At 40.0% G+C, this 27891-nt stretch overlaps 3 protein-coding genes across 5 annotated transcripts; 2 read left to right on the top strand and 1 right to left on the bottom strand.

Moving 5' to 3' along the window:
- Nucleotides 1–53: 53 nt before the first annotated feature.
- Nucleotides 54–16158, top strand: cd4-1 (CD4-1 molecule). Of its 2 annotated transcripts, XM_071908656.2 has the most exons (12): nt 54–118; nt 7717–7837; nt 10756–10829; nt 11325–11408; nt 11518–11685; nt 11804–11956; nt 12788–13030; nt 13151–13525; nt 14495–14752; nt 14883–14983; nt 15231–15280; nt 15567–16158. In XM_071908656.2, exons 4-12 carry the CDS (start codon nt 11351–11353, stop codon nt 15595–15597), a joined length of 1437 nt encoding a protein of 478 aa, XP_071764757.2. In that variant the 5' UTR covers nt 54–118; nt 7717–7837; nt 10756–10829; nt 11325–11350; the 3' UTR covers nt 15598–16158. The 2 variants fall into 2 exon arrangements, with proteins under 2 accessions (XP_071764757.2, XP_071764750.2); XM_071908649.2 differs by lacking the exon at nt 10756–10829.
- A 65-nt stretch (nt 16159–16223) lies between these two features.
- On the bottom strand, nt 16224–19408 carry LOC139919403 (C-type lectin domain family 4 member E-like). The gene is made up of 5 exons (XM_071909139.2): nt 19331–19408; nt 18964–19167; nt 17943–18094; nt 17715–17836; nt 16224–16558 (listed from the first exon to the last, which is right to left on the bottom strand). The coding sequence occupies exons 1-5, from the start codon at nt 19353–19355 to the stop codon at nt 16396–16398; spliced, it is 666 nt and encodes a 221-aa protein (XP_071765240.1). The 5' UTR covers nt 19356–19408; the 3' UTR covers nt 16224–16395.
- Nucleotides 19409–20486: 1078 nt separating this feature from the next.
- Nucleotides 20487–27738, top strand: cldc1 (C-type lectin domain containing 1). Of its 2 annotated transcripts, XM_071909001.2 has the most exons (6): nt 20487–20938; nt 21367–21477; nt 25680–25811; nt 25917–26068; nt 26547–26668; nt 27121–27738. In XM_071909001.2, the coding sequence occupies exons 1-6, from the start codon at nt 20848–20850 to the stop codon at nt 27281–27283; spliced, it is 771 nt and encodes a 256-aa protein (XP_071765102.1). In that variant the 5' UTR covers nt 20487–20847; the 3' UTR covers nt 27284–27738. The 2 variants fall into 2 exon arrangements, with proteins under 2 accessions (XP_071765102.1, XP_078143279.1); XM_078287153.1 differs by lacking the exon at nt 21367–21477 and having other exon boundaries at nt 20489–20938.
- The last annotated feature ends 153 nt before the right edge of the window (nt 27739–27891 follow it).

Genomic DNA, 27891 nt, shown 5'->3' with positions numbered 1-27891 from the left:
TGTGTGTGTGTGTGTGTGTGTGTGTGTGTGTGTGTGTGTGTGTGTGACTGTATGCTACGGTGCATACAGCCTACGAAATGTCAGACCAGAACTCATCGCTGAACTGAGCACATCACGCGTGAGTACTACAAAACATATACTCAGTATTCTACTCATCAAATGCTGATTTACAAGCAAGGTATTCTGTAACGGAGGGAAGATAAGTGCGGATAGCAGTTTGTCTGTAACGTCTAGAGCAGTGCGTCTCGAGAAATACTGCCATATCTCACTGTCACAGCCTGAGATCCATTCTTAGATAGAGGGGAAGGGACACAGAGGGGGCAAGGTGGCACTGTAGTACTCTAATCTGGTCTTGGTGTCTGGTTCTAATCACATTTTGAAAGTCTTGCTCTCATCCCAGACACTGACTCGGTTTGTCTCGGGCCCTGGTCTCGTCTCATCTATTTGTTTAGGTCTCATATCGCCCCGAGAGACTTGACACAAATGGTCTCAAACAATACTGAGAAAATGACGAGTCTGAATATCTCCAGTGCTCTTGTTATATAATATATATAATAATATTCTGCTGAAAAACACTGATGAATAGTGTTAATGTGAGCATTGTTGAGTGAGATATGCCTTTTATTTTATAAATAATACTCAAAATCTTCCGGTCTTGATCTTGGCCTTGGATTTTATCCCCTTTTGGACTTGATACTTGACTAGACTAGATCTTGGTTTTGTCTCAGGCTACAGCCCTTAAAGGAAGTTCAAAATGTCACAACTTTACCAAAACAGAACTGCCTAAAATAGAATTCTCTGTTTCTCCGTTATTGATATGATTTTGCGTAAAGATTAAAACTTGTGCAATAAGTGTGATGACAGTGGTGCAGATTTTGCAACTGTTGGCACTGATTTTGTGTTGAATATTTACTGATCTTACACAAGTAGAGCAGTGTCTGTTTACAGCAGTAATGTGGAGTGAATTCCTGAAAATATAAGCGTAGGGTGGGTGCAGAAGTTTAGTCCATGTTGTACCTGTTCACTTCTGGTGCCTACAGTCACCAGGGGCAACAGCCTGGTGTAAAGTGTTGTGGCCTGCGGACTGTCTGCTTATATGGGACATGATTGCTGAAGCGTTTGAACGTCAATGTTATTCAAATGCTATTCAAAAGCACTCATTTTTATTCAAAAACACTTGGAAATCAATGTTATTAACAAGACTTGTTTCAAAAAACTATATGAAACTATATTCAAGAACAAAATTACCCAGATACTTTGTAGCAAACAATGCGTGTTTGTGAAGAACACGGAATAATCATGTGGATTGACAGTGTAGACCATACCATGCAACTTTGACCTTTCGTTCAAAACGTGCACAAAATATCTGATATGAACACAAAAGAATTTGCTTGTTCAAAACGTTGAAGCAGATTTAAAGGGGAATAATCATGAGAGCTTTGTTTCTGTAATTCGGGCCGGCTTCCATAAGGTTTTTATCGCGCCAAGTGAATAAGACCTACAGTATGTGACCATAACTAGGTAACATTTACGGATTCATGATATCGGTATCTTTATCTGATGGGTATGTCAACAGTGAGTTTACCGTACAAATAGCTTACAATGTGTCTGCAAAGAATAATATATATGGTATTTTCACCATATATACATATATGCTTATCACAATCCACGCACTGTATGTGGTGTAAAGTGTATTTAACCATAACTGATATAATCACCAGGACACACATGCATAGATTTTTGAGTAGTGGGAGTGTAATGTAATTGTTTTCTTCAATTGTAACTTAAAACACAGTTCTACTTTGATCCAGTCTTTAACCGTACAGATATGAATAAAACCTCCAGCTTCAAAATGAAGTTAGAGCCACGTTTAGTCGTCAGTTATTCTAACATATTGGCAAATATTGTCAGTCTCTGTACCTGGTTTGTCAATCAATCTGAAATTAAACAGAGGGTTAAGGGTTAGGCATTAAGAATTAGTTGTAGTTTATAAAGCAGTTGTACTGCTTTATAAACTTTATAAACTGCTTTATAAACTGCTAACTAAATGTTGATATGGATGATACGTATTTTGAAGCCCAAGTCCTGCTAAAATGCGACATAGAATTGCTGAATATATTAGTCTAATAGTCTGCATATTATCAACCTATGACTACAAAGACTTTTGTATTTTACTAGCTGACCATAACCAAATAGGAAATGATGAAATAACCTCAAATCAAACATTATTCAGAAAATAACAAAATGGCTGATCTAATATGGCTGGACTGGTACATGCACTTGTACTGTACAAGAAGCCTACCCAGTAATACACATGCTTATAAAACATAGTAACAGCAAAATATGCTATTTGTCGGACACTTTTTACCCAGGTGCCTTATTAAAGTACCATGGGTTCATAGTTTTTCAGCATTAACGGCTATAGTAGGAATCAACTTCTAACCCTTGTAATGTTAGTTCATGCTGTATTCACTACACTGAGCCGCATGTTGCACAATTATGTTTAACTGTATTCTATATGACAGTAATGGCAAACAAGCTATTGATGTTTGTAGTCCATTTATAATCAGAGCCAATTAAGGAGAAGTTACTGTGGGTTTGACTGTCTGTCGGTCTACATTTGAGCAGCTATACACTATGTGCGGCATCAGATTACGCGCGTAAGAAATATTATAAATATTACAGGGTCACATCAGATGTTCTGCAGCAGTAATCTGAACACTGCTCAGTTTAGAAGAAGTCATTTAACAAAGCCTACATTATTTATTGTTATTCTGTCAAAACCAAAGACATCCCTTTTTTGTGACAGTACACATTTTGCATTTAGAGGTTGTATGTGTCATTTTTTTTCTAAAGGCGATCACCCAGCTGCGCCAGGTGTTTCCTTTTCTCTGTTATCTTCTAAACACAATTTCATGAAAATATAAAAACCCTGTTGCAGTGGGGGTGTTGAGAAAATAGGATTCCCTTTTCATGGCTTCATAAAGACCTACATTTCTCAGTTCTCTCTCTCATATACAAACAGTCATACTCACATGCACACACACACACACACACACACACATCATTCAAAAAGAAACTGAGAATTTTGAACTGATGTTTGTCCCTCCCTCTTGTGTTTCCACCTGGGTCATCGTTCCCATGGTGACATGGGCACCAGGAGCCACATTCAGGTCAATCGGTCGATCAGTCCGTCAGACAGTCAGTCAGCAGAGACTTTACCCCTATATACCACCAGTACACTATCAAAATGATTCACGGTATTTCAGAAAATAGTTGTTTTTCATTGGTTTCTTCGGTTTAGTGCGTATCTAATTAAGATAAAAGCATCAGTTTAATTATTGGGAGCATTTAACAGTTATGAATTTCCACACAAGCTTAGTGGAGTTTTTGTTAAACTCCCACAATCCTTCCTTGTATTCAACAAGATCAGCATCTAATTGGCGATCTCCCCCCACTGCACACAGCCAACATTCATGTGCAGCCTCGCCTTCTCCCAGAATTCGATTGCTGATGCTGATGAGAGAAGTCAATCTTTTTTTTTTTAGTTACAGTTAGATTGAGCTAGCAAAACAGCTTTGCATCACAGATGTGGAATCTATGAAGTCTGAGCAATGCTAACAAACATTTTGGCAAACAGGCTACGGTGTTATGATGCTGAAAGACAGCTAAGCCACCGGAGCGTAGCTGTATAGCAGAGTGGATCTCTTCTTCTTGATAAAACACTGGTGAATGATGTGGTTATCCTCATTATTCCAGGACTGTAGTAACTTCGGCTACAGCAGCAGTTGATGCTGCACACCTAGCTAGGCGCTGTGGGACTGGACAGCATCTGTACTTGTTTGGTTTTTTCAATGATAAACACATGTCATCTTGTGATAAAAGCCTCATGTGATAAAAGCTTCAAACTCATCACAAATTTACTGTAAGAGTATGTCTGAACATGAAATGTGCCCTATCACTTGCTGAGCTGTCAGGCAGTTTTCCTACAGTAAAAATAACTATGCTTGGTTTCTATCAAATTGCATTTCTCAGTGAAGATTCTCAGAACATACAACCAAAGTCACTTTATTATTCACTGTGGCAGAACCAGTGTTTTTTAACTGAAGTGCCCTTTAAATCTCCTTTCCAGTTAACGTGACGGTGCTTCATACATTGTAATCTCGGCTAACTGTAACAAAATACAAAGAATCAATTTTTCCATTCTGATGGGATGATTATGCAGCAGCCTGATAACAACACAGTACAGGAAATTAGCATAAAACCATCAATGTGTATGGCATAGAGTAAAGAGTGGGAGAAAAGAAAGCAACATTTTCTGCGTTCCTCTACTGTTTCACAACTCTGAGGTTTCAAACCGCCCTGAATGAAGTTCCCCTCGTGATGAAACAGACAAAATGTTCAGTCATTGAGCAGAATGTCACTTGTTTCTGATTCTCAACCTTTTTTCCACTGACATTTTATTGTTTATTTTTAAAACACAGAGAGACAGTTAAGAGGCCGACCGTAGCACATACAGTACAAGCTACGTACCTCCCCATTTTTGAAAGGCCTCAAACATCCTCTAGTGTTTTGGCTGCTTGTCTTGGTTAATTCACGTTGTGTCTAACTTGAAGTGGCCATGAAATTACCAGACAGAGCAAAGATATGATGGGGAGGGAGCGCATGCAGAGGGAAACCCTATGTAGGAGAGAATAGAGGATGAAGTGAGAGGAAGCAGGAGATACATGAAAATAGTGAATCACCCCTTCTTTCTGCCTTCTGGCCCACACTATCTGTCTTTTTCTCTTTCAGAAATGACATGTTGTGGTACAGGACGCCCTCGCTAGGTGTCTGACTAACGAGGGAGTCCTCACTTTCAGGTGTTTTCCATCGGAATAGCAGCCCAAAAACAGATTGTTTGTATCCACTGAGATTGAAAACAGTGTCCAATTTGGCTTATCCTCTGTGAAAGACTCATGCAGATGTCCTGTAAGGAGAATGCTCAGTTGCGCTTGGCCTGTTTTGTCAAATCACGAGCTTCTTTACATCTAAAGTAGACGTTAATAAGGTATTGCTGTCAGAAGCAAACAAAAGGCCCATCTCATTTGAAGCGCAGAGGGAACAGAAGCAGGGTTTGGGCCCTTCATCATGGCAGTACAAAGAGAAACCTCAGAGAGACAGATGAGACGAGAGCGAGATGTTTGTTTTGTCCTTGTTGTGGTTCACGTCTCTAAACCACCTCAGCAGAGTGTTTCTACAGTTCTGCTCCCCAACTGATCCATATAGCTGTCATTAACGGATTACCATGGAGCTCGCAGTCCTTAAAGGGTTTTCAGGCGGATCACTTTATCGTCTCATTGGGTGCATTAAAGGACAAGTATTGCTATTTTGTATGATGCCTGAAAACAGAAATGTTTTAACATTGTACGAGACAAAGTTTGTATTCAAATGAATCTCAAACTGGTGCACCCTCAAGCATCTGTATCTTAATTATGTTGTTCCTTCTGTTGCTGACCCACTCAAATCTGCCCTACAACTACACTAAAGTCTCTTATTTTTCAAACTTCCCTTTCCTGCCATTAAGTATTAATGTGCAGATTTTATATTTGTTTTCAGGTTTTGCAAGAGAGGAACAAAGAAAACTAAACGCACGTCAACTGCGGTTGCCGTTGTTGCAATTTCATTTACATTCTTCCCGTTTTTTCATCCAGTCTTTTTTGGTTGTTGACGGGTTATAGCAAACAAAACCTTGCGATCCCCATGACATGTACACATGTTTATCAGAGGCTTTTCTTGTCTGTATTTCAACACAGCTAAGGCTAACACATCAACACAATTGTACGGCGGTACCGTGAGAGTAACAATCCCTGTAGTTACGTACTCGTTCAATAAGGACGACAATATGCCGTCAGAGACAAACTCAAACAACAGAAAGATCCACAGATGTTATATTCTCCTGAAGGCTTACTGTTGTATTGAGTGCAGACGGGACTCTACAGCAGAGATAAGCACAAGCAGATGTTCGGCTGGTGCACAGGTGTACATCTACCCAATATGTAGCATAAAGAGAGAAAAAGTGAAGAAAAAAATGGTAAAATTACTGAACTGAATCACTATATTATGCAGAGCGTAATCCATACTGCATAGAGCGCAATTGAGAATCGTTTTTCTTCACATCACTGAGACACATAATGAAATCTGAAATACAGCATTGATTTTACATGGAGTGGAACTGCAGGCCCGTATCCCTGCTTGAACTGGATAGTATTGAAAAAGCTGAAGTTTGTTACAAAAACATAAAATATAATGCATTCAGCTCTCACACACATTTCAGCACTGGGATCATAGTGCGGGGTCCGCCAAGAGCGGCTCCACTGGAGCGGGTTGGGGTTCAGTATCTTTGTTATCATGGGGATAAAACCTGCATCTTCCAGTTTTGGGATCGCCTGTTAAATCCCCAGGCTGTCCTCACTTGCCTCGTGAATTTCAATCCACTTGTTTTCTATCAATAATTAGCAATGTATCATTCCTCAGAGTAGAAAACAAGGCCAAGATGAACAGACTGTTGAGTGCTACGTTTTAAATCCCAAATCTATCGTTAGTATGTATGTTTCTTGTGTTGCTTTTCAGTATTTATTAAATACACTGTTGCAGTTGGACTCAATCTATTTTTCAGAAAAGTAGATGGTTTATCTATCAGATCAATTTAGCATGTGCCTCTGAAGAGTTTATACAACTTTAACATCCATTTATCTTGTTGTTTGAACTACAGTCGGTGTGCGTAGCTCCCAGTGTCCTCACAGCAGTATTTGTCAGCAATGTGAAAATATTTATAGACTGGTAATATCTGATCATCATTAGCATGAGTGATTATTGAATGGCAATTTCCATTATAGATTTTGGTGAAAAAACAGGTATTTACAAAATGACTGATGGTAGGCCAACTCTATGCGTCAATAAGTAGAAAGCTACTGGTCTTGGTGTTGTGAGCGGGTTTCATATAAGGGACGACATTAAATATGTTGTCGCTGTCTTTGTGTCCTTTGGGTTTGAAAATTATTAATATTATAACTCCTTAACTATATGCTTATTAAACCCTTTGACCAAGACAATTCAGCATTCAGAGGTTTATCTATGTTTTACTTTTTAGGAACAATTGCATGTTTAATTTGCGTTTATCAACCGCTTTTGCCAAGACTGGGCCAACAGTTCATGGCTTGAATTCTGATACACTAATTATGCAGCTAAATCAGTACAATTATGTGACCAGGGGAAAATCAACTGAGCAATTACAATAAATTAGGCCGTTAGCCACCCGTGTGCTATTTAGAATGTGCTAAAGATAGATAACGAGTCCAAGGAGACCCTTCACAAATTTTGTGACTTATGTTATCAGGCAGTGTGTCAAATAACAATTTTACCCAATTAAGATTACATGTTCATTCATTTATCCAGTGGACACATTAGAAAAAAAAGAAATAATTACTTTTTTCAGTCACTGAATAAAATATGGTACGTTTACATTGCCAAAATTATGGGTTTTATTTGATCTAATATTACAACATAGCGTATACATTTTAGGCCTCACAAATAAATTTAGCTAACAACTCAAAGAGTTTTCAGATAGCAAAGGAAAGTTTAGTGAAGAGATCTCGCCCTCTTCCGCTTGACAACCAATCAAAAGGTCATTGTTCTGATTTTGGGTTTGACCAACAACTGAATGCTTTCTTTCAGACCAATCGGTGGTGAGGGAGGTGCAACGGCACTTAAAAAGAAGGTTTTTTCTAAATATTCAACATTTCCGCTCCGGATCATTGCTGAATTGCGGAGGGACACTCAGCAGTCATCACCAGTTGTAAGTATGTTTTAGATTTTTGCTATTTTTTGTATCAACATTTTGTCATACCTTATAGTGATTTCAGATCATGAAGCCTTGTGACCTTAGCAGGGCCAGCAGGGTGGAAGTTCTGCATATCTAATTAAACTCTTGACGAGATCTATTGAGAAGCAAAGGCAGTAGTGAACTTATAGTGAACTTATGAACAAAATTGAAATATTAAATTGGATATGAGAGAATGAGACAAAACTCAGCACCCCCACCACACATTTGCACAAAAACTACCATAACATTTGATAAAATTTGTTGTCACTAAATCCAAAAACATTAAACACATTAGAAACATACTACATTAATGTTTTTTGACATTACAAACAGGATTACATTCTGTGTTAAATGTCGTATTTGTCTTTCTTGCATCGTGCTTGGGTAAAATTTGAAAGCGTTTCCAAAATTGGACTGCTGGTAACAACACACACTGGACTACCGCTATACGTACAACACTATGAATGTAGAATTCACTTTTTTATTTATTCATAACAAAAGAGCAACTTTTACAAGGGCTTGCGGACATTTATGTTACAGAGAACCAATATACAGTATATAAAGCATGTTTCATTGAATTTTTCATCTGTTTATTTCTTGTAGTCCGCCTCTAAATAGGCTAAACAGCATAAACACTCTAAGCAGATAGCACTCAAAATATGTTAAAATATTATAACTTTTATTTGTGTGCAACATACTCCAGTGGCAGATAACAGGAACAATTAAAACCAGGCCAACATATCTCAGTACTGACTTTCTTCTTCTTTTTTTTGTTCAGTAGTGTGAAAAGTTGGTCTAATAACATTGTTGCCTGCTAAAATTGCAGACAAACACTATAAATGTGTAATCCATTGAGGACTAAAAATAAAGATGCCAGTGGATATAAAATTCATTAAATCAGTTAAATACGGGGGACAAGATAAACTGCAGTCTAAATGCATGCAGTAATCTTGTCTCTGCTATATTTTTCTTTTGCCTCAACTCTCTCTCTTGCCCTCTTTCACCTCTCCGCTGCTCTAATCTCCCCTCCCCCCGTCTCTGCTCGCTGTTGAACCTCCACCTCAACTACAGAGATGATCATCTGGTTTTCTGGGTTAGCTCCACAGGTGCGACATCTTTGAACGTCTGTTTAACATCAACAGTCTCTGTCTCCAGTCTCTCCTCTGTATTTGTTTCTTACAAACTCTGCCCTGATTTCAGTGATGATGAATAATGCAGCATTATTTATCCTCCACCAAATCCCATCTGATAGGTTTAAGTGTGCAGTATATTTTTTGTGTTGTTTACAGTCCTTGATTGCTTTTGCCTGGTTACTTTTATAGATGTACACACACATAAAACATTTGCTGTGCAACATTTCTCCTTGACAGCACACCACATCCGATTCCAGTGCTTAATGTTGCGTTACTTAATGCGGTTCATTGATTGATAAGTCTTTCCTCACAAACTATGGGCTATGCAGCAAACTAAAAACTTGTTTGTGTTATTGAAGTGTTTTTGTTGTGCTACTCTATCACTCATTGTAAATTTTGAGTGTAATAAGGTCCCAGGGTTATGATTACCTATGAAGAAGAAAGCTTCTTTTTGACAGTTTCACATCTGAAGAAGCATTCATCCTCAATGTGAAGGAGCAGAAAAGACTAATTTCAGCTTTTTTGTATACAGTATGGCTCAAATATATGGAGCATTAGCCAAAGCTTTAAAAATGTATAAATACCTTGGTTTTAATGCTATATAATAACTGATGTGTTGGTATCAGTATTAAATAGAGATATTGGGCCGTATAACTACAATTAATTTGAAACATCCAGCTTGATAAAGGGCTATGACACTTTTTACTCATGACATTTTATATAATTGATAAACCCGTAGAGATTTTGGCTCCAATTAAAATGAAATGGTTGTGATTTATTGACAGTTTTGGACATATTTGTAAAGGTATTTGTCCAAACCTAGCGCAAAGACTTAAGGGATAACTGTTGTTTTAAAGTAAGTGTAATTTCAGTGGTTGTATGGTTAAGATGAAAACAAAATGCATACAGCAATGCAAGTGAATCAATACAATAATTGGTCTAAATATCTAGCAAATACAGCGGCTTGACTCCTGTCCTGGTCTCAAGACTGGTCTCACCACTATATTTGGAAAGTATTTAACTCGTGTTGGACGAATTTTTTTGCGGCCTCAGTCTTGGCTTAGATATTGCTTTGTTAGTTGCTGCAGTTTTACTTAAGACCAATGCAAAAAATCTTAAATAACTACGTATGTGTAAATAGTAAGATGCCGCCTCTCTGCTCTTTCCGTATATCGCCTTTAATTCTGCACAACAAAACACCAAACACTGATGAGAAGTGTTTTGTATCAATTTTGAAAGATTATATTTTATGTTGGTCTCAAATAAGACCTGGAAAAATAAGCTTGTTCTAATCTTAGCCTCACCTTGGACCCGCAGTTGGCCTTGGTCCCGACTCAAACTTGATAAGACCCAGTCTTGCTTTATCTTGAACTCAATTGAGGTGGTCTTGACTACAAAAGTAGCATGTAAATACAGCTTGGCCTGTATACCTACATCACACTGTTTTTCAAGCCGCGTTATAGCTGGTAATAAATGCTACAATCACAGAATTTAATTAAAATATGGGTCTCATCAACCCATATCTGTTTTTAGTGGATAACATCAATATAAATGCAACAATAAAAATCTTTGATATTTTTTTTTTGCACAATCATGGCATATAATGCACAAAGAAAAGTAGAGGGAGAAAAAGAGAGAGAAAAAGAGAGACAGAGGGGGGGTGGAGACAGGGAGAGAAACACAGAGAAACATACAGTACCTTAAACCACAGTCTAGGTGTACTACTGGTGTTGTGGTCTCTTTTTTTCTCTTTTAAAGCGTGGAGAAATCCGTCTTTCGTGGAACAGGGGAGGAAGAGAGGGGGTGTGAGAGATAGACGGGGGGGAGAAGAGGTGAGGATCGGGATAAGAATCTGCACCTCACTAAATCAGGGTCCCACCACAACCCGGCACACACCCTCCCTCTCTCTTCCCTCTCTCATTTGACTTTCTCTTCTCATCCAAAGCCCACCACAGGCCGCCTACTCTCATCTCTCTGAACTCTTACTCTTTTATCTTTGTGAATCTCTCTAAATCTGAGACCACCACAAACCCCTTCTTGCTTCTTGCTGACTTATGCCATTTTGCAGCAGAATTTGGCATAAGACAATAAAGTCAGGATGTCTTTACAGCATAGATTTATTGAAATGCTACTTTTCAAATGAATATATTTTCTGCTAAATTTGCCAATTACATATTAAAAGGAAAGTGTGTTATTTATGCTGTTAATGACAATAATTACATGTAAAGGCACATGATGATCTGCTGCTCTTAGACAAAATAAGACTTCTTTGTGTATGTGCAAACAGTTATTTGTATGAATATGTCATCTACTAATCATTTTTCAAGGTACATTTTCCAGACGTGTGACCAAAATGAAGGAGTTTATTCAATCCCTCCTCATCCTCACTGCTCTGCTAAACTCAACAACAGGTAGGATGCCGTGTTCAGGGACGCAGGCACTTGATTATTAGATTTCCATTGCGGCAAGGACAGTTTGATATTGTGCACAGTCACATAACATCCGTTCTTTTTCTCCTAGGGGCCGTGGTGATGGTGTACAGCCAGGTGGGAGAGACGATCACCCTCTCTGTGTCTTCGGATGGAACTGACAAAAGCAAAACATATGTGTACTGGTACTTTGGAGAATCAGAATCAAACAATCTAGTGATCTCGCTCAATCCCCATGGTGGCCCGAAGTTCTACAACGGTGAATACTACATTGATCACCGATATGGATGTTTTCACAATCAAAAGATAAAATGAATCTATAAAGTGCAAATGAAGTCAATCTTGGCAATGGCAATGACTTAATTCCTACCTTACAGATGGAGGATGGAAAGACAGGGTGTCCATATCTGAGTACTCCCTGGTCATTAAAGGCGTCCAAGAACAGGACTTCACAGACACTTTCACCTGTGTGATAAAGGAGCATGTGACACCTATTACCACCAAGAATTATAAACTATCCAAGATCACTGGTAAGGGCAAACACAAGGTGGCATGATCAGTCACCCTCATATGAGGACTTTGGTTATTCCAATACTCAACTAGTCTATCAGGTGACAAAAACATAGATGTCCAACAAAGTGTCAGTTGCCTATCGGATGCATCTCTACAGGCTATGTAACCCTAACATTGACTTTAGCCTAACCCCAATCCTAACCCTAATCCTGACATCATTTTTAATTCTAATCCCCTAATTTGACCCTAATTCTAACATTGATCCCAACCCTAAGATTAAACCTAGCCCAGACAATGAATATCTACTTTTCACACAATTATGAGTATCATTTGAAACTCTGTAGACTTTTGAGTGACACATTATAGTCAGTTCATAAGAAGTTGAGTATCAACATTGGACTATCCAAATAAAGTGTGACCAAAACAAACAACGCATAATGCTGCTGTCATGTGAAAACCTCATAGCTCCAATTTTGGTGATGTCCATGTTTTAACTTCAGTTGAAGGGTCGCGGGTTGAGACAAACTCTACAACCTGAGAGCCTATAACACCCTTTAAAAACCCAGTGGACAAACTCAAAATGCACGGCGGTCAAGATAAAAACTGTTTTTTACTAGTTCCTGAAAAGTTGACATTTCAGAGATAGAGAAAGGTTTCCACTTGACAGCAGCAATTTATCTGTTTGGTTCAACATGTCGACTTGATGCAAATGTGGAGCTGACCTAGAAGCCAAAATATTAAAGAAAAAAAACCCAATACATTTGGAATTGCACTTTAAATCCTTTCATTTTCCTTTCAATTCATTTTTTTCATTCTGCCTCCTTTACCCTGCACAATTTCTCTGCTAGTGAGCATGAAACCAGAGACGTCTGTGTTGGCTGGGGAGTCTCCATCTCTGGCCTGCACGGTACAGAGTCCTCAGAATAATGCGCAGCCCCAGATTCACTGGCTGAATCCCCAGGGAGAGAAAAGGGCAAATGGAGGGGATCTCACAGTGCACCAAGTCACAGGCCAAGACAATGGAGAATGGACCTGTGTTGTGACAAGCGGCGGCAAAAAATCCTACGCCAAAATTTCTGTTACGGTCCTGGGTGAGTTTACAGTAATTAAAAATGTTGCGCGCTTGTATGTGTTATGCGTGTGTGTGCATGCATCTGTGTGTGTAGAAAAACAGTTCACTAACGTTTTTTTCTTTTTCCCTCCCTACCCAGACCTCTCCCCAGCTCCTTTATATCCTCAGTATACCTCTCTCTCGCGCTCCGCCCGTCTCAGCGCCCCCTGTTCCATTCCTGCTCACCTTTCCTGGGACAACTTCAAAGCAAAGGGCTTGCAGGGAGGCCACTGGAGCTTCGTCCCTGGGCTCAGTCCCGGGGATCGTCAGAGGCTGTTCACCCTCTCCGTGGGGGAAAAGCTGACCTGGAAGGTAGAACAAGAGACAGGACTGGGTGCATCAGACCCCGCAAAGAAGGACCTGTCTTTGTCGAAGAAGGGGGTGACAGAGGCAGACAGGGGAGAGTATGTCTGCGCCCTGGAATTTAAAAACCGTGTCACTCTGGAGAGGAGCATACGTGTAGAGGTGTTGGAAAGTAAGTCAGGCCAAAATGCTGTGCACAAACTTAGCTGTGTGATGCACCCAAATCTGCCACATATACTTTGTTGTGCTTCTTCTTTGGCTATCACAGTCTCCTCATCTATCTTTTTTCATGTCCCGTTCCCCTTCCTCCTTCCTAATTGTCATTCATAACAAGTTGGAGACAATTATTTCTTTGCCACCTTTCTGCTTCTGTTCTATTGTGCCTCGCAAGTGTTCTCATCTCTGTGTTGTACGGTTTATGTGGAACAGTGTCCCCGGTGTGACATGTGTCTAATTCAGTGGCTAATACACTTGTCTAGCTCCACTTGTTTTAATAGGGTATAATGAGCTTTCCCTCTGCCAGAAGAGTGTGGCAACACAATGAATTTTAATTGGATTCTTTGTGTCCTGAGTATTTATAATGTAAACCTAAGCACGTTCAATTTTTTCTCTTAACCCTTATTTAACCAGTCAAGTTGATTAGAAACAAATGCAGCAGCTTACGGGGCGTCATCCCAGGGAAATGGAGGGTTACACACACACGTATATTCACACTTCACAGCTGCCCCGCACAAACGCAGTCGGCCGCACACTGTTGGCCGCTGAGCAGCCGTATCAGAGCAGTTGGGGTTCAAGGGGTTCCTCAACATTTGCTCTTCTGACAGTAAATGTTGGGGAAGGGAGAGCGTTTCAGTTTCACTTCACACCCCCAGATTTTCCCAGAGAGTCCAGGCATTCAAACTGGAAACTTTTCATGTCATGTCTTTCTTTCTGTCTTTCTTTCTTGGCACTTTATTACTGTCTACTACTTACTTTTACCCCCTTTTTTTCCTTTTTTGTTTTCTTGTGAATTTTTGATGTAAACTGGCTTTTTCTTCTGCTTACTTTATGTTACAGAGGCAACCAGTTTTATTTTATCAATTCTCTCTCTCCCTCTCTCTCTCACCCCCCCCCCCCCCCCCCCCCCCGTCTCTCTCCCCAGTCCTCTCCTCCTCAGGTTTGGAGATACCGGCCGGCCAGCAGGTCAACCTGACATGCAGCCTCGGCCATCCGCTGCGCGACGGCCTCCAGGTGAAATGGATCCCACCCAAGCCGTGGTGCCTGCCCTCCCTGGGACCTGACCCTCACCCCGCCCATCTCACCATCCCGGAAGTGGTGGATGGAGACTGCGGGAGGTGGAAGTGTGAGCTGTGGCGGAACAAAACGCGGCTGACGTCAGTCGACATAACGCTGAAGATCGGTGAGCACAGGATGTGAGAGGAAGCAGGAAATATAACATGGGCATGACCTTGTGGCCACAGCCTTTAACTGTAGACTGTGTACTCTGTGTATGTTGCATGATGTCTATCTCTGTCTCTGTGTGTGCACAGCCCCGATGAGCGTGTGGCTGCTGGTGACCATATGTGGTGCCACAGTCATCTTCATCCTCCTCCTCATCCTCACTGTCATCCTTCTCCGACGGCGCAGACAGGTAGTGTTGAAACTTTGCCATCGTTTTCCTTTCTGTCCCTAACTTAGATCACACTGGATTACTGATAAGACTATCATGTTAAAATCTCTCTCTCTTTCTCTCTCTCTCTCTCTCTCTCTCTCTCTGTCTCTCTTCCCCTCTCTCTCTCTCTCTCTTCCCCTCTCTCTCTCTCTCTTTCTCTCTCTGTCTCTCTCTCTCTCTCCCCCTCTCTCTCTCTCTCTCTCTCTCTCTCTCTCGCTGACATTAGCGGAAGATGACGCCAAGACACCCCAAGCATAGATTCTGTCAATGCAAGAAGTGAGTTCCATTTCCTGGACTAATAAAATGCCTCCAAACACATATTCACACTCACACACACACACTCATTGCATCAGGTTTAAAATCTCAATAATGCTCCTGGATATGCGGTGCTGTGTGTGTGTGTGTGTGTGTGTGTGTGTGTGTGTGTAGATCCAAACTCTCTGTGTAGCCTAAACATCTAGTTGTTGTTGTTTTTTTGAGCTTTATCTTCACTCCCCTTCTCGTTTTGTAGTGCTGTCTCTCTTTCTGTACCTCAAACCCAAAGCATGGTTTTATGTTTCAGCCCCAAGCCAAAAGGATTCCACAGGAGTTAATCTTCCAGACCCCAGAAAAACATTTTCAAGAGGACAACACAACCAATTGAATTACTGTCCAGATAAGATATACTTCTCTGTCATGTCCACTAAACTGTGCACCTCTGTTAGCTGTTTTAAATGAGGGACCGAAAGTTTTAAAAGAAGGTCCTTCGCTGTTGAACTGTCCTATCAGATTGTATTATATCAGAACTGTATTTTACAATTGTACATAACAGTTTGGATTCTTTCAAACACGCTGTCTTTATATTTGTATCACTGTACCATGTATTCAATGCTCAAGGGAATTTGTTTTATTTTACAGACCTTGCTTTATGAATGTGAGGTTCCATTTATTTAGCATTTTAACATTATTGTTTTCGATAATCACAGTCATTACTTGTTGTATTGTTATATTCTCTTTCATTTACGTTGTTTGAAATTTTTGTAGTCTTTTTCTTTGAACCATATGACCCAAATGTATATTTCTGTATGATGCTCTGTAACACAGCCTTAATAATATACAGGCTTGGTTACTTTCTTTGCTTTTATACATATTTTCAAATGTTTCAATTGTAAATTGAGCAATAATACAATATGTATTATTATTATATATATAATACAATAATTCAATAAAAAATATGATTTTATTGAAATAGGATTGTTGATTTGTACATCGTTACAAAACTCACTGGCATGAGAGGGACTAAAAACATTAGTCACTATCATAGATGTAGCAGTAAGTCTGCCAATAAAATCTAATCAGCCTACGGTAGGAAGCTCTATTTTAAATGGCTGGTGGTCCAGTAGGTGTGTGGCTCAGTGGAGCTGCATGGCGTCCATCTGACAGATTCGGGGATAAGTAAAGGAACAGGGGACGTCGTACCAGGTCTGACTGTGGCTGTCCAGCACCACACAGTCCTCCCCCTCAGTCCCAGCGGAGGGGTGGTTGTCTGGCTGCTTGTACCATGTGTTCCAATATCTGCATAGTAAGAAAATCAGAAAGGAAAGAAAGAAAATCAGTGCGTGTTTATGTATGTGTGTGTGTGTGTGTGTGTGTGTGTGTATGAAGTAGGATTTCTGCCATTATCCTATAGGGAACCGGTTCCTGCAATGCTGCGATGCTACCTGAAGTATCTGTGCTACACCTGATGTTCACGCATTAGAGAATATCACCACTTCAATTGTTATCTCCTTAGGGTGAACGTCCATTGAACAGCGAAGTTCACAGGTGTAGTGAAGCTCCCTATTCATCTGAATGAGATCAGGCGTAGAAATTTTGTGGAGGATTGTGGGAAGGTGAGCGTTGAAAAAATCCAAGCGTCTACTTTGTGCACATATCCTTTATCGATGACGATTCTCAACAAGTAAAACAAAATGGAATTAGGCCTACAGTTATACCCACAACCCATATTACCTTTAATTTAAAAAAAAAATCAGAAAAACAACCTATATGTATTTATAAAGTCAGTAGCATACAGTTGAGAATTTATTTGGAAATAGGCCCTATAGCACCAAATTTGCCTACACCCATTTCCACACCCACAAAGCCGTCAGACTGTTTGAGTGTAGCGTTGTCAAGCCGCAGAAGAATTCGCTGTTAGAAACATCTGAAGTCTGCACATACTGTATAAACACCTACTGACAAGATTCAGCTCCATGCATCCGCTCAAAACACTTTGACTCAGACATCAGAAACTTTCCTTAGGGTCTTGGCAGGCTCAATGAATCCTTCTCAAGTGTAATTAACAATTCTGTTATTGAGTCTGATGTTGAGCTGTTTTTCAAGGCAGGTGCTTACAGACATTAGACGTTTTTGAGGTGATAATAACTATTAAAGAAACGCTATCCTGTAACACATGAACATACAGAAAATAAATCTTGTGTGGCACAGGCAGCATTTACACTCTAACCAAGCCATGTGAATGCTACATGCATTATACCTAAATGAAAGATATTCTGCCTGCAATACACCCAACAACAGTACAATGTGTTTAAAGCCTGTGTCTCCATTGTAAGACTATGTAAATTCTTGGCGTATAATTTGTGCATGTAGATATTAGAGTGCATAGACAGTACAGTAGGTGTATTGTCTTATCAGCAATAGAGTGTGTTTATTTCACTTGCTTTATACATACTGGTTATGAAGTGTTGTATTGTCCACCCATCTCCACTGGTCTTCATTCTCTGTGTCGGTCAGGCCAATCCAGTAGTAACTATTAAATCCCCCAATCCTTATGGCTTCTTTTTCCAGGGCCTCCTGAAAATGCGATCAGAGCCAAAGTTAGAGCAGCCAGTATGTGTACAAACATACACATTCAAGTACAGAAATACACACAAACACACACAAACATGAATATACTAACATGCTGTTCTTTGGTATGCAAGATGGCAAGATGGCTGCCCATCTCTGTACATCTGTCTGTGCTATTGGACCAGTCCATCTTGTCGGTGCTGAGGAAATAACATTTATCCGCAAAATGAAGCCATCCTTCAGGACACTCGGTGCAGTTGAACACTGTGAGCAGGGAGGGAGACAGAAAGATGGAAATAGATGGAATAATCAAACAAACACAACCTTGTGAACTAACCCAAAGTCAAGCCAGCAGTTTACAGAAAGATGCACGTGAGTGCAAGGTAACTTGTATTGACATCAGGGTTGGGGTCAATTCATAAATGAACTCATCAATTCCAATTCAACTGAGGAATTGGAATTTGCAAAAACCTACATGAAACAGAATTGGAATTGAATTGGAATTGGAAATTGGGCCCATGGGACCGGCCTAGAAGAGCGAAAGTAGCTAACTGACTGACTGACTGACTGACTAACTACCCATTGTTGAAAATTTTGCTAGAAGTGGTGTCAAGACCTACACAGTTATGGTGGTATACGTGAAATTGTATTGTTAGCACTGTTCTGAGAAAAAATAATTCTGACTTTTTTCTCAGAATTCTGACTTTATTCTTAGAATTCTGATTTAAATCTCAGAATTCTGATTTAAATCTCAGAATTCTGTGGCCCTAATCCTCTTCCGTATGTAATCCTAATACATACATTATGATTGAATGTATTTTATTTAACTGCATTTTATTTGATTCATATGACTCATATGAACATGATTAATAATGTTTAGCAAGTCAAGTTAACCTCTCTTAGAAGTGGAATTTCATGGAATTCAATTCTGTTTCCTGTCATTCTAATTCAATTCCATTTCTGTTTCCTTAGAGCTGGGTGCAATTCACATTCCAACTCCAAGAATTGAATTGGAATTTACCATGCATTCCAAATTCAATTCATGAATGGCCCTAACCCTGATAGACATAGAAGAATGCTAGTTATTATGATGAGTTATCATTCATCTGCTGAAACCTGGAAGAGGGACGCACCTGTAGCTGAGCAGTTGGGTGCCAGGCTGGCATAGTGGTCACAGAGGAGTCTGTAGCGATGCATCACAGAGTTCAGTCTCAGCCTCAGAGACGACAGCTCTCCCTCCGGACCGGCCGCAGTCTCTGCAGCCTGAGCGGAGGCTTTGGAAATCAACAGGCCGATCAGCGCAAAGAGGACGGAGCGGCCTCTGACATCCAGGGTGCCTGATCAGACGGACGGGAGAGCAGAACATAGTGACAAACGTACAACTTGAGCATTACAACTGCAGCATTAGCGCACATACATACAGACACAGACCTGAAAACACACAGATATCACTCATGCATACAAACAGGCATTCACTGTATTCGCATAAGAAAGTTTTACCTTGCTTATTTGGGAAGTTCATCATATTTGTCAAGTGGTAGATTATATCACGAACTTTGCCTTCCCTCTCTCTTAGCTCTCTTGTTCAGCCAGTGCGTTTTATTGAGATATTTGTGTATTAAGGGGAGGGGAATGGAAAGTACAGATTGCAGAAATATACTGGACAGATTGGAGCGTGAAAACGGGTGATCAAAGTACAGAGATTCAGATGGTGCAATATCTTGCAGCTGAACCATTCATGACCTGCCATATTGGAATGGATAAACAGACATTTGATGACGGCTCCACTGCAGCTCTGTCATGCAGCTTGGTCATTATTTACCAATGGTACATAACCAAAGTTCTCTCCCCGTCTCTTGCTTTTTCACTATATTAGCAGACGGGGAAGCCTGAAAAGTATGACTCAGCATTGAGCAGCACTGTGTGTGTGTGTGTGTGTGTGTGTGTGGGGGGGGGGTTTATTTGTATTCTTGTCATTAGTAGAGCAGCTGCAATAATATCACCTCTACAGTAACACACACTTCCATACACACACACACACACACACACACCAGATGCCCACTCTCTTGCTCCAACAGTCTGTCAAGGCGTTTTTGTATATGTCACATTTCTTTTTTTCTTGGCACCTTATTCCCCCGGCCCTTGTCAGCTGTTCCACCCCTATGCAGTTGTTCTATTCAAACAAAACTAATTAAAGTAGAGGGGGAGTATTTACTGTTGAACTCTGTGTTAGTTTTGGTGGGGTTTGTGCTAAATTTCTGGTCTTACAACAACTTTTTATGGCTTGAATCCGCGTAGTTTCCACTTGATTCAAAGCCTTGCCCTTCCCCACAAACACACACACACACACACACACACACACACACACACAAACACACACACGCACCTCGCAGCTGCTTTCCCGCCACTCTCTTGTCACAGTTCCAGTTTTTTTTCATTTGTCAGGAAGTTGAAGATACTGTTTTTTTTTTTTTCCTATTTAAAAAGAAAACTTTTACCTCCCTTTCTGACTCACACACCCACACACACTACCCTGCGTCAACCTACCTCTATCACACAGCTGTCATATCCAGTATCAGCACTTACTCCAAACAGAGCTAGAGAGCAAGGGAACTACTGGGGAGTACGGCTTACGCAATACTGGGGGAGTTGGCAGTGAAACTCCAGAGCAACAAGCAGAGACACATCAAATAGAGCCAACAATGTGAGGCAAGAACCCAGTCTGGACTAACAGATCTTCTTCTACAGAAAAAAAGAAAGTTCAAATTATTTCGCAACTTAATTCTATTGGGGGCAGTGTAGCGTAGTTTAACAAGTTCTCTGAACACATTTGTTTAACACACTGCACCAGTGCAGGCAGGAGGAGCGCACTTCTATAAATCAAGCAGCAGGGACAAATTGGATTTCACAGAGAGATATTGCTGCTCGGGACTGGAGACACCAAAGTCTTTAGGGGTAAGAAGAGGTATAAAGAGAGAAACAGTAAGGAAGTGTGTTAGGAAGGGCGCTATACAGTCATGGAGGACAGAGAGACCTACACCAGCCTGCAGGAGGTCACCGAGGAAACGTCAACTACGGGGAGCAGGTCCATCCTCAACCACAACCATGGTATTGTGTGTATATTTATGTGTGTGTGTGTGTGTGAGAGAGAGAGAGAAAGAGAGAGAGAAAGAGAAAGAGAGAGATTTACCTAGGAACATGTGTGAGAGCATGTGCACCCTTGTGATGGTGTATGTCATGTGTGTGAATGCAAGCATGCGTGTGTGTGTAGATGTAGCCTACATATAATGATTGTGTGTTTATGAGTTTGTGCAGGTATTCTCAGTATGTGTGTGTATGTGATAGTGGGAGATAAAGAGAGTATCCACTTGACCTAATTTGAGCGGACAAGTTGTCTTTTGAGAATACCCAACGCTGTGTACAGTAAAGCCAAATTCTGGTCAAATGGTTTTGCTCTACTATCTGCTCTCACTCAAAGTCTGGAGGATACACTGGAGGGTAGAAATGGTAAATTGACAGCGATTCTGTCTAATCAGGCTCCCAGGGACTGAAGAGGGGCGTTGAGTGTTTGAGGAGTCAGACTGCTCTCTTTGTGCTTTTTGGCCTTTTGGCCTCCGTCTGTGCCAACATCGCACTGACCGTTCTCTGTAAGTAAACACTGTCTTATGACCTACTGTCTCCCTGTCTACCTGTGTGGATATATATATATATGTATATGTATACATATATATATATATACTGTTATATATATGTACACATACTGTATATCCAGCTGTCTGCCTGCCTGCCTGTCTGTCTGTCCAACTATTAGCCTCAGTTCTATTTCTCACTCGCTCTAATTATTCTCTCTTTATTTCAGCACAGTGTGCTTTTGGACACCCATAATTGGCAATAAAAAAGATAAACCACTCTCTCTGGTCCAGTGAGGGTCATGTAATAGAAAAAGCACAAAAGTCCATAATTGTGAAATATTCCTCCTGCAGGGCCAGGAGTCTCTGGCAGCCCAGTCTGATAATGTGCTGTGAGGACACTCGCTCATTTAAAACAAACACCACTGGGGCTGTCCTTGTTTGATCTATCACCCACCACCCCCCTCTCCCCCTCTCTCTCTCTCTCTGTCTCTCTCTCTCTCTCTGTCTCTCCCTCTCTCTCTCCCTCTCCCCCCCCCCCTCTCTCTCTCTCCCTCCCTCTCTCTCTCTCCCTCTCTCTCTCTCTCTCTCTCTCTCTCTCTCTCTCACACACAAACAGTATTGAATAAGAGTTTAGGATCTGGAAATGATGCCTCACAAGACGTGTTAAAGAATTTCAATAAGGGAGGAATGTAGCACCCAATAATGTAATAATTTCCTGAAAATTTAATAACGCCTGAAAATTTAATAAAATTTGCACTTAACTTGATCGAAAATGTAATAAAACCCAATAATGTAATAATTTCCGGAAAATGTAATAACGCCTGAAAATTTTATAAAATTTGCACTTAACTTGATCGAAAATGTAATAAAACCCAATAATGTAATAACTTGACCAATAATGTAATAAAATGTCCTGACTGATATTGTAATAACATTTTTAGGTTTATTTTTATATTTCATGTTTGGAAATGTAAACTCTAGGTTTTATGTAGAATTTGAAATTTACAACAGATGACAAGTAGTACATTGTTATCAGGCAAAGATGCATTAAACTAAAATCCCTATCAATGGGAAATGAACCCGCCCATACCCATGCTGATGGTTGTTGTGCAAGGATCGTCCATTAGACCAGAGTGGATCTTAGATTAGACACCATCAGAAGATTTGTAAAAAGTATAAACTTTATTACTTTTACTCAATTGCACCCCCACGGATTATGATGGGGGGATCCAATCACGGATTTTCTAGTTTTAAAGGGGGGACCTGACCAAAAAAGTTTGAGAACCACTGCTTTAATTTAAGTATAATTTCTGGGTACTTTTTACACCCCTGGTGATTTATTTCCTGATAAGGCAAAGTTAGCATCACTTTGCGTTGAGAATGGTACTGTCAAATTTCTGTGAGTGCAGCCTAATTGTTTTGGCAAGCGCGGGAAAATAACGCAACTGCTGAGCGCCTGTCAATATTATTATTATAAGAAGTTAGCATCAACAAGCATTAACATCAACTTCTAACTAGCATGTAACACATGGTCAATAAAAAAAATCTAGCCTGAAGCCTACCACTTTATCCTCATATCCTATCAAACTCTTTTCTGATATCCTATAGAAATCTTAAGCTATTTCAAGAAGTAGCCTAGCCTTGGCTAATGTGATAAGAAGTTAGCATCAACAAGCATTAACAGCAACTTCTAACTAGCATGTAACACATGGTCAATAAAAAAAAAATCTAGCCTGAAGCCTACCACTTTATCCTCATATCCTATCAAACTTTCTGATATCCTACAGAAATCTGCAGGAATTGATGCTGTGACATTTCATACTGTACCTTGCCAAGTGATCATATCCTATAGGGAGAAAACTTCAATGCAGTGTGTAGCTAGTGCTGGAGGTATTTTGTGTAGCTAGTGCTGGAGGTATTTTCAGTTTAGCTCCACTAGAGCTCCACCTAGTGGCCAAAATGATTGGCTGTTCGTTATTATTTTGACTTAATGAGGAACACGCAGAATGACATGAAGTGTTACCGAAAGTTGTTTTGTTGGATTGTGGTTGTTTTCATGAGGCAGTGTTTAGTTGGTAATCCGTGGTATAGAGAGTGAAGAGGAAGGTTTAGGGAACAGTTACCTGGGGTCCCCAGTGCTGCTCAGAAGCTTATCTGACCTGGAATGGTCTCCCAAGGAGGTAGTCCATCACCCACTCAATAAGACCAGGATGTAGTTGCATGTCCCTGAGTTTCTGCCTATGTGCATATGGCTGTATGGTGCTCAAAGTCTGCACTTTAACCTAATAGTCATTCTTTCATTTCAAATCCAATGTATATAACATTCTTAAATTCTTAAAACACAAAATGTAGAGCTCTGGACTGAAAATGAACATCATCAGTTTTGAAAAAAAAATGACCCACTTGAAAGGTATTACATTATTGGTAAAAATGTTATTACAATATCACTCAGGACATTTTATTACATTATTGGTCAAGTTATTACATTATTGGGTTTTATTATATTGAAAGGTATTACATTATCGGTAAAATGTTATTACAGTATCAGTCAGGACATTTTATTACATTATTGGTCAAGTTATTACACTATTGGGTTTATTACATTTTCGATCAAGTTAAGTGCAAATTTTATAAAATTTTCAGGCGTTATTACATTTTCAGGAAATTATTACATTATTGGGTGCTACAAGGAAAAAAAACAAAAACACACTTTCGATGACGACTGTGTGATGAATTGTAAGGCCATTGATGGAGAAAGTATATATTTATTAATAGCTACCATTCAGTCATTATGCTTTATGGACATGGTTATAAACACAAGCACACATTATAGATCATGACGGATTACACTAATACTCATGACAATTAAGTAGTACCATTGCGGGTCAAGTAAACTGGTATTATAAATGTTTTCACTTTACTTTGAGTGCTGTTTATATGCTTTATAATAGACCATCAGCTTCACTGTGAACGTTTGGTTTAAGTGAATCACATGGGGACTGTGTGTGTGTGTAGCCATATTAAATCTTTAGTGCATTTTACCATTTAATTTCACTAACCTCAATGAAACCGAAAACGATGTTGAAATATCGTTTATAGCGGTAGCACCTTAATGTATTTTGTGCAGCTTATACCAACAAATAACCAACAAATGTTTTATTGGTTTTATCAGTCAGAACTATTAATTAAGATCTTCATGAAACTCTCAAATGATATAATTCAATGTGAAACACTACAAGCAGCTTCATGGACTTTGATATCATCTGACCTCACAAGTCACAACACTTTATCAAGTGATATGACTATGGCATAATATTATTTGTGTTAATAACCATGTTCATCAGGAATCATGACTACATTTTATCTCTTAGTGAAGGCCTTGTAATTATATTCTTCATCGTTATGTCTTTATGTTACATGAAATAGTCTTCGTAGAAAGTGTTATGTAAATGTCTTCTCAGTAGACAAAAGGGAAATGAAAAAATAAACAGAGGCAGATGCTGAAATATATTTGAATTGGCAATGAAATTCACATTGTAAACGCTGATTTCTTACAGGCACAAGGGAGCTTGTATAAGCTTATTTAATACAGTGTGATTCTTTCAACAACACCCACAACATAATCAGGCAGAGATGCACTGTTCCAAAAAGCATCATATGTTTAAAGAGGGGGAAGGTAGTAGATGAGCAGCATGACAACTGCATTATGTTCTCTCTCTCTCTCTCTCTCTCTCTCTCTCTCTCTCTCTCTCTCTCTCTCTCTCTCTCTCTCTCTCTCTGTCTCTCTCTATAATTCAAATTCAAATTCAAATCTGCTTTATTGGCATGACAGAGAAAGGATCTATGTTGCCAAAGCATTTGCAAAAGGATAAAATCAAATAAATAATGAATAATAGACAAACAATTCTACAGATTCTGCACATAAAAACAACATCATGTAAACGCATCGTAGCATATAAAAACAATTCAATGCATTCAGTGTAATTGGGAATAGGACAATATAGGATATTGGGAGGGATGGCAGGTAGATTTCTTAAAAGACAAATTTACAAAATCATTCTCAATATTTACATTTTCTCCCATATTTGGTGACATTTAGACACACTTTGCAGCAAAATTGATAGTTTTTTTCCTTTTCTCCTTATAACACCTTGAGTAAATGAACTGTTGTGGTGTTAGACATAATGGCAGACATAATCTTCCTCTCTCTCTGTCAGTGTTTAGCAGGCCTGTGCCTGGTACCCCCTTGGAGTCTGCAGCTCTGACTCTGAAGCTGAACTCGATGCAGAGACGCTACATCCAGCTGTGTGACGACTACACTCACTTGGGCCAGAGCTGCTCACAGAAAGGCAAGAGAACATCGACACAACACACAGCTACATGATCTTTTACTACATCTGTTTCTTTCCCTCTGTCTTCATTGTCCCCCTCCTTTTGTTTCTCTTTCTGTGCAGTGACGAAGTGCAGGGAGTGTCCTGAAGGCTGGCTTCATATAGGAGATAAATGCTACAGCTTCAGCAACGACAAATTAGACTGGCTGAAGAGCAGAGACAGCTGTACGGAGATGGGCAGCCATCTTACCATACTGCACACCATGGAACAGCATGTAGGTGTTCTTCTGTGTGTGTGTGTGTGTGTGTGTGTGTGAGGAGTGGGGGTGGGGGGGTTACCTCTGCTACAAAACCAATTCAAACAACACACTAATAGAGTTACTCAACTAATTAATGAAACCAAACCAAATGGAAAAAGTGGGATGCTACAAACCTGATTTAAAAAAACACAACCAACATAAAAGTCAACAGAAAAGACAGAAGACTGAACTGAACAGAACTTGTCCAAACAAACGACATGAGCACTTTGTCTATGGAGCCCTGCAGACCGGCACAGGTGTTCCTCATTCCCCTTAATTAGGTAGGTTACTGTGCACTGTCCACAAGAGAGGAAAACAACAGACCATGACACTGTGTGAGAGTGTATGTGTGTGTATGTGGGGGGGGGGCATTTCTGCAACATTTTTAAATGTCAGTGGAAGGTCCTCACGAGTGTGTGTGTGCATACAAAACAACAACTGTGTTTATTTCTAGGATGCTCTGGAAAAAGAAGCCAAAAGAATCGGTGGATTTGATTACCACTTCTGGATCGGCCTGTCTGATATGGAGAAGGAAGGAGACTGGAGATGGGTGGACAACACAACACTGCAGAACAAGTACCGTCTTATTCGAATATCTATTATTTATTTGTGATACAATTATTTATTAATTAAAAATACCATCCTGAAATCATTTGACCATTTAAGTTTTGAGGATATACTCATATGTCCCAGAAGAACTTAACAGAATTCAAAATACCAGCCTGTTTTACGATGGAGTTTACCAATATTACAAGTGTACAGTAACATTTACAACATCAAAATACATGTAAAATTCACATTCAGCAGATAGGCCTACATACTGTCAGTCCTTATATCAAAACCTAAGATTTTCAGAGTGAAGAAATCTCATCAATCCAGTAACAAATCCGGCAGTGAGCCTGTTTAAACAGGGGATGTCGTACTGCAAATACAGATTGGGCCTTTTAACGTCTGAAGGCATTGTTCGCTGTTGTTATTTATAGCTTGCCCTATCTATCCCACTTTCTTTCTCGCTCCTTCTGTCACAGATATTGGGATGAGTGGGGCTCAGAGCCAGATAACCACCAGTCAGGAGGAGAGCATGGAGAGGACTGTGCTGTTTTAGACAGCCATGCAAGGACATGGTTTGATGTTCCTTGTGAACACATCTACAAACGCATCTGCCAGATGGATGCCATTCAGTTCAACTAAACCTCTGTGCAGCTGGCAAAAACTACACAACGGGAAAGTCTTGAAACTACACATCAGCCTGCATTTTTTTAACATGCTTGGGTAAAAAAAGCCAGAAGTGGAGGATGATAGCAATAAAGTCGCTATGGTTGCAATAATGCAATGTAAATGTATGCATATGTGGGATTTCTTTGAAAATGCAATTGTTGGAAATTTGTAAATTGTGGTTTGTTTGAGACAGAGGGGGATGGGGGATGGGGGGTTGTATTTTTGGGGATCCACAAACTGTAAATGCATTGGGGTGGGAGGGGCCCAGAATTGTTCACTGCACCCCTGGTTTGAGATAAGTCTTATGCTGAAGCTGGCTGCTTCCCTTTCCTGCTCCAGTATTGAAACTGACTTTTCAGAGCTAATGAATGTCAATAACATTGTCTTTTTGAGCTAATGAATGTCAATAAAATTGTCTTTTTGAAACAGCTTTGTAGTCCTACTTTCAGTATCCGACATACATACATACACTCGTACAGCCTACTGACAAGTGGACTACTGACAAGTCTCTGTGGAATAAAGCAGACATCACCACGAGATGGCGTGTTCTCTCTGATCTCGCGAACACAGATGCTGAGTGA

The sequence above is a fragment of the Centroberyx gerrardi genome, chromosome 12, assembly GCF_048128805.1.
Source record: "Centroberyx gerrardi isolate f3 chromosome 12, fCenGer3.hap1.cur.20231027, whole genome shotgun sequence".
Taxonomy (NCBI): Eukaryota; Metazoa; Chordata; class Actinopteri; order Beryciformes; family Berycidae; genus Centroberyx; species Centroberyx gerrardi.
Note: the sequence above shows the minus strand (reverse complement) of the source record. Positions and strands in the feature narration are given on the sequence as shown.

Bases quoted from the DNA above. Each gene is read 5' to 3' on its own strand.
- LOC139919403 (XM_071909139.2), bottom strand. From the start codon at position 19,355: ATGATGAACTTCCCAAATAAGCAAG. The intron at 18,095-18,963 runs GTGCGTCCCTCT...CCCTGCTCACAG, and splicing joins ACCCAACTGCTCAGCTACAG to TGTTCAACTGCACCGAGTGT. The intron at 17,837-17,942 runs GTTAGTATATTC...TCGCATTTTCAG, and splicing joins TGCATACCAAAGAACAGCAT to GAGGCCCTGGAAAAAGAAGC.
- cd4-1 (XM_071908649.2), top strand. From the start codon at position 11,351: ATGAAGGAGTTTATTCAATCCCTCCTCATCCTCACTGCTCTGCTAAAC. The intron at 11,409-11,517 runs GTAGGATGCCGT...TTTTTCTCCTAG, and splicing joins TCTGCTAAACTCAACAACAG to GGGCCGTGGTGATGGTGTAC. The intron at 13,031-13,150 runs GTGAGTTTACAG...CTCCCTACCCAG, and splicing joins AATTTCTGTTACGGTCCTGG to ACCTCTCCCCAGCTCCTTTA.
- cldc1 (XM_071909001.2), top strand. From the start codon at position 20,848: ATGGAGGACAGAGAGACCTACACCAGCCTGCAGGAGGTCACCGAGGAA. The intron at 21,478-25,679 runs GTAAGTAAACAC...TCTCTCTGTCAG, and splicing joins CATCGCACTGACCGTTCTCT to TGTTTAGCAGGCCTGTGCCT. The intron at 25,812-25,916 runs GCAAGAGAACAT...CTTTCTGTGCAG, and splicing joins CCAGAGCTGCTCACAGAAAG to TGACGAAGTGCAGGGAGTGT.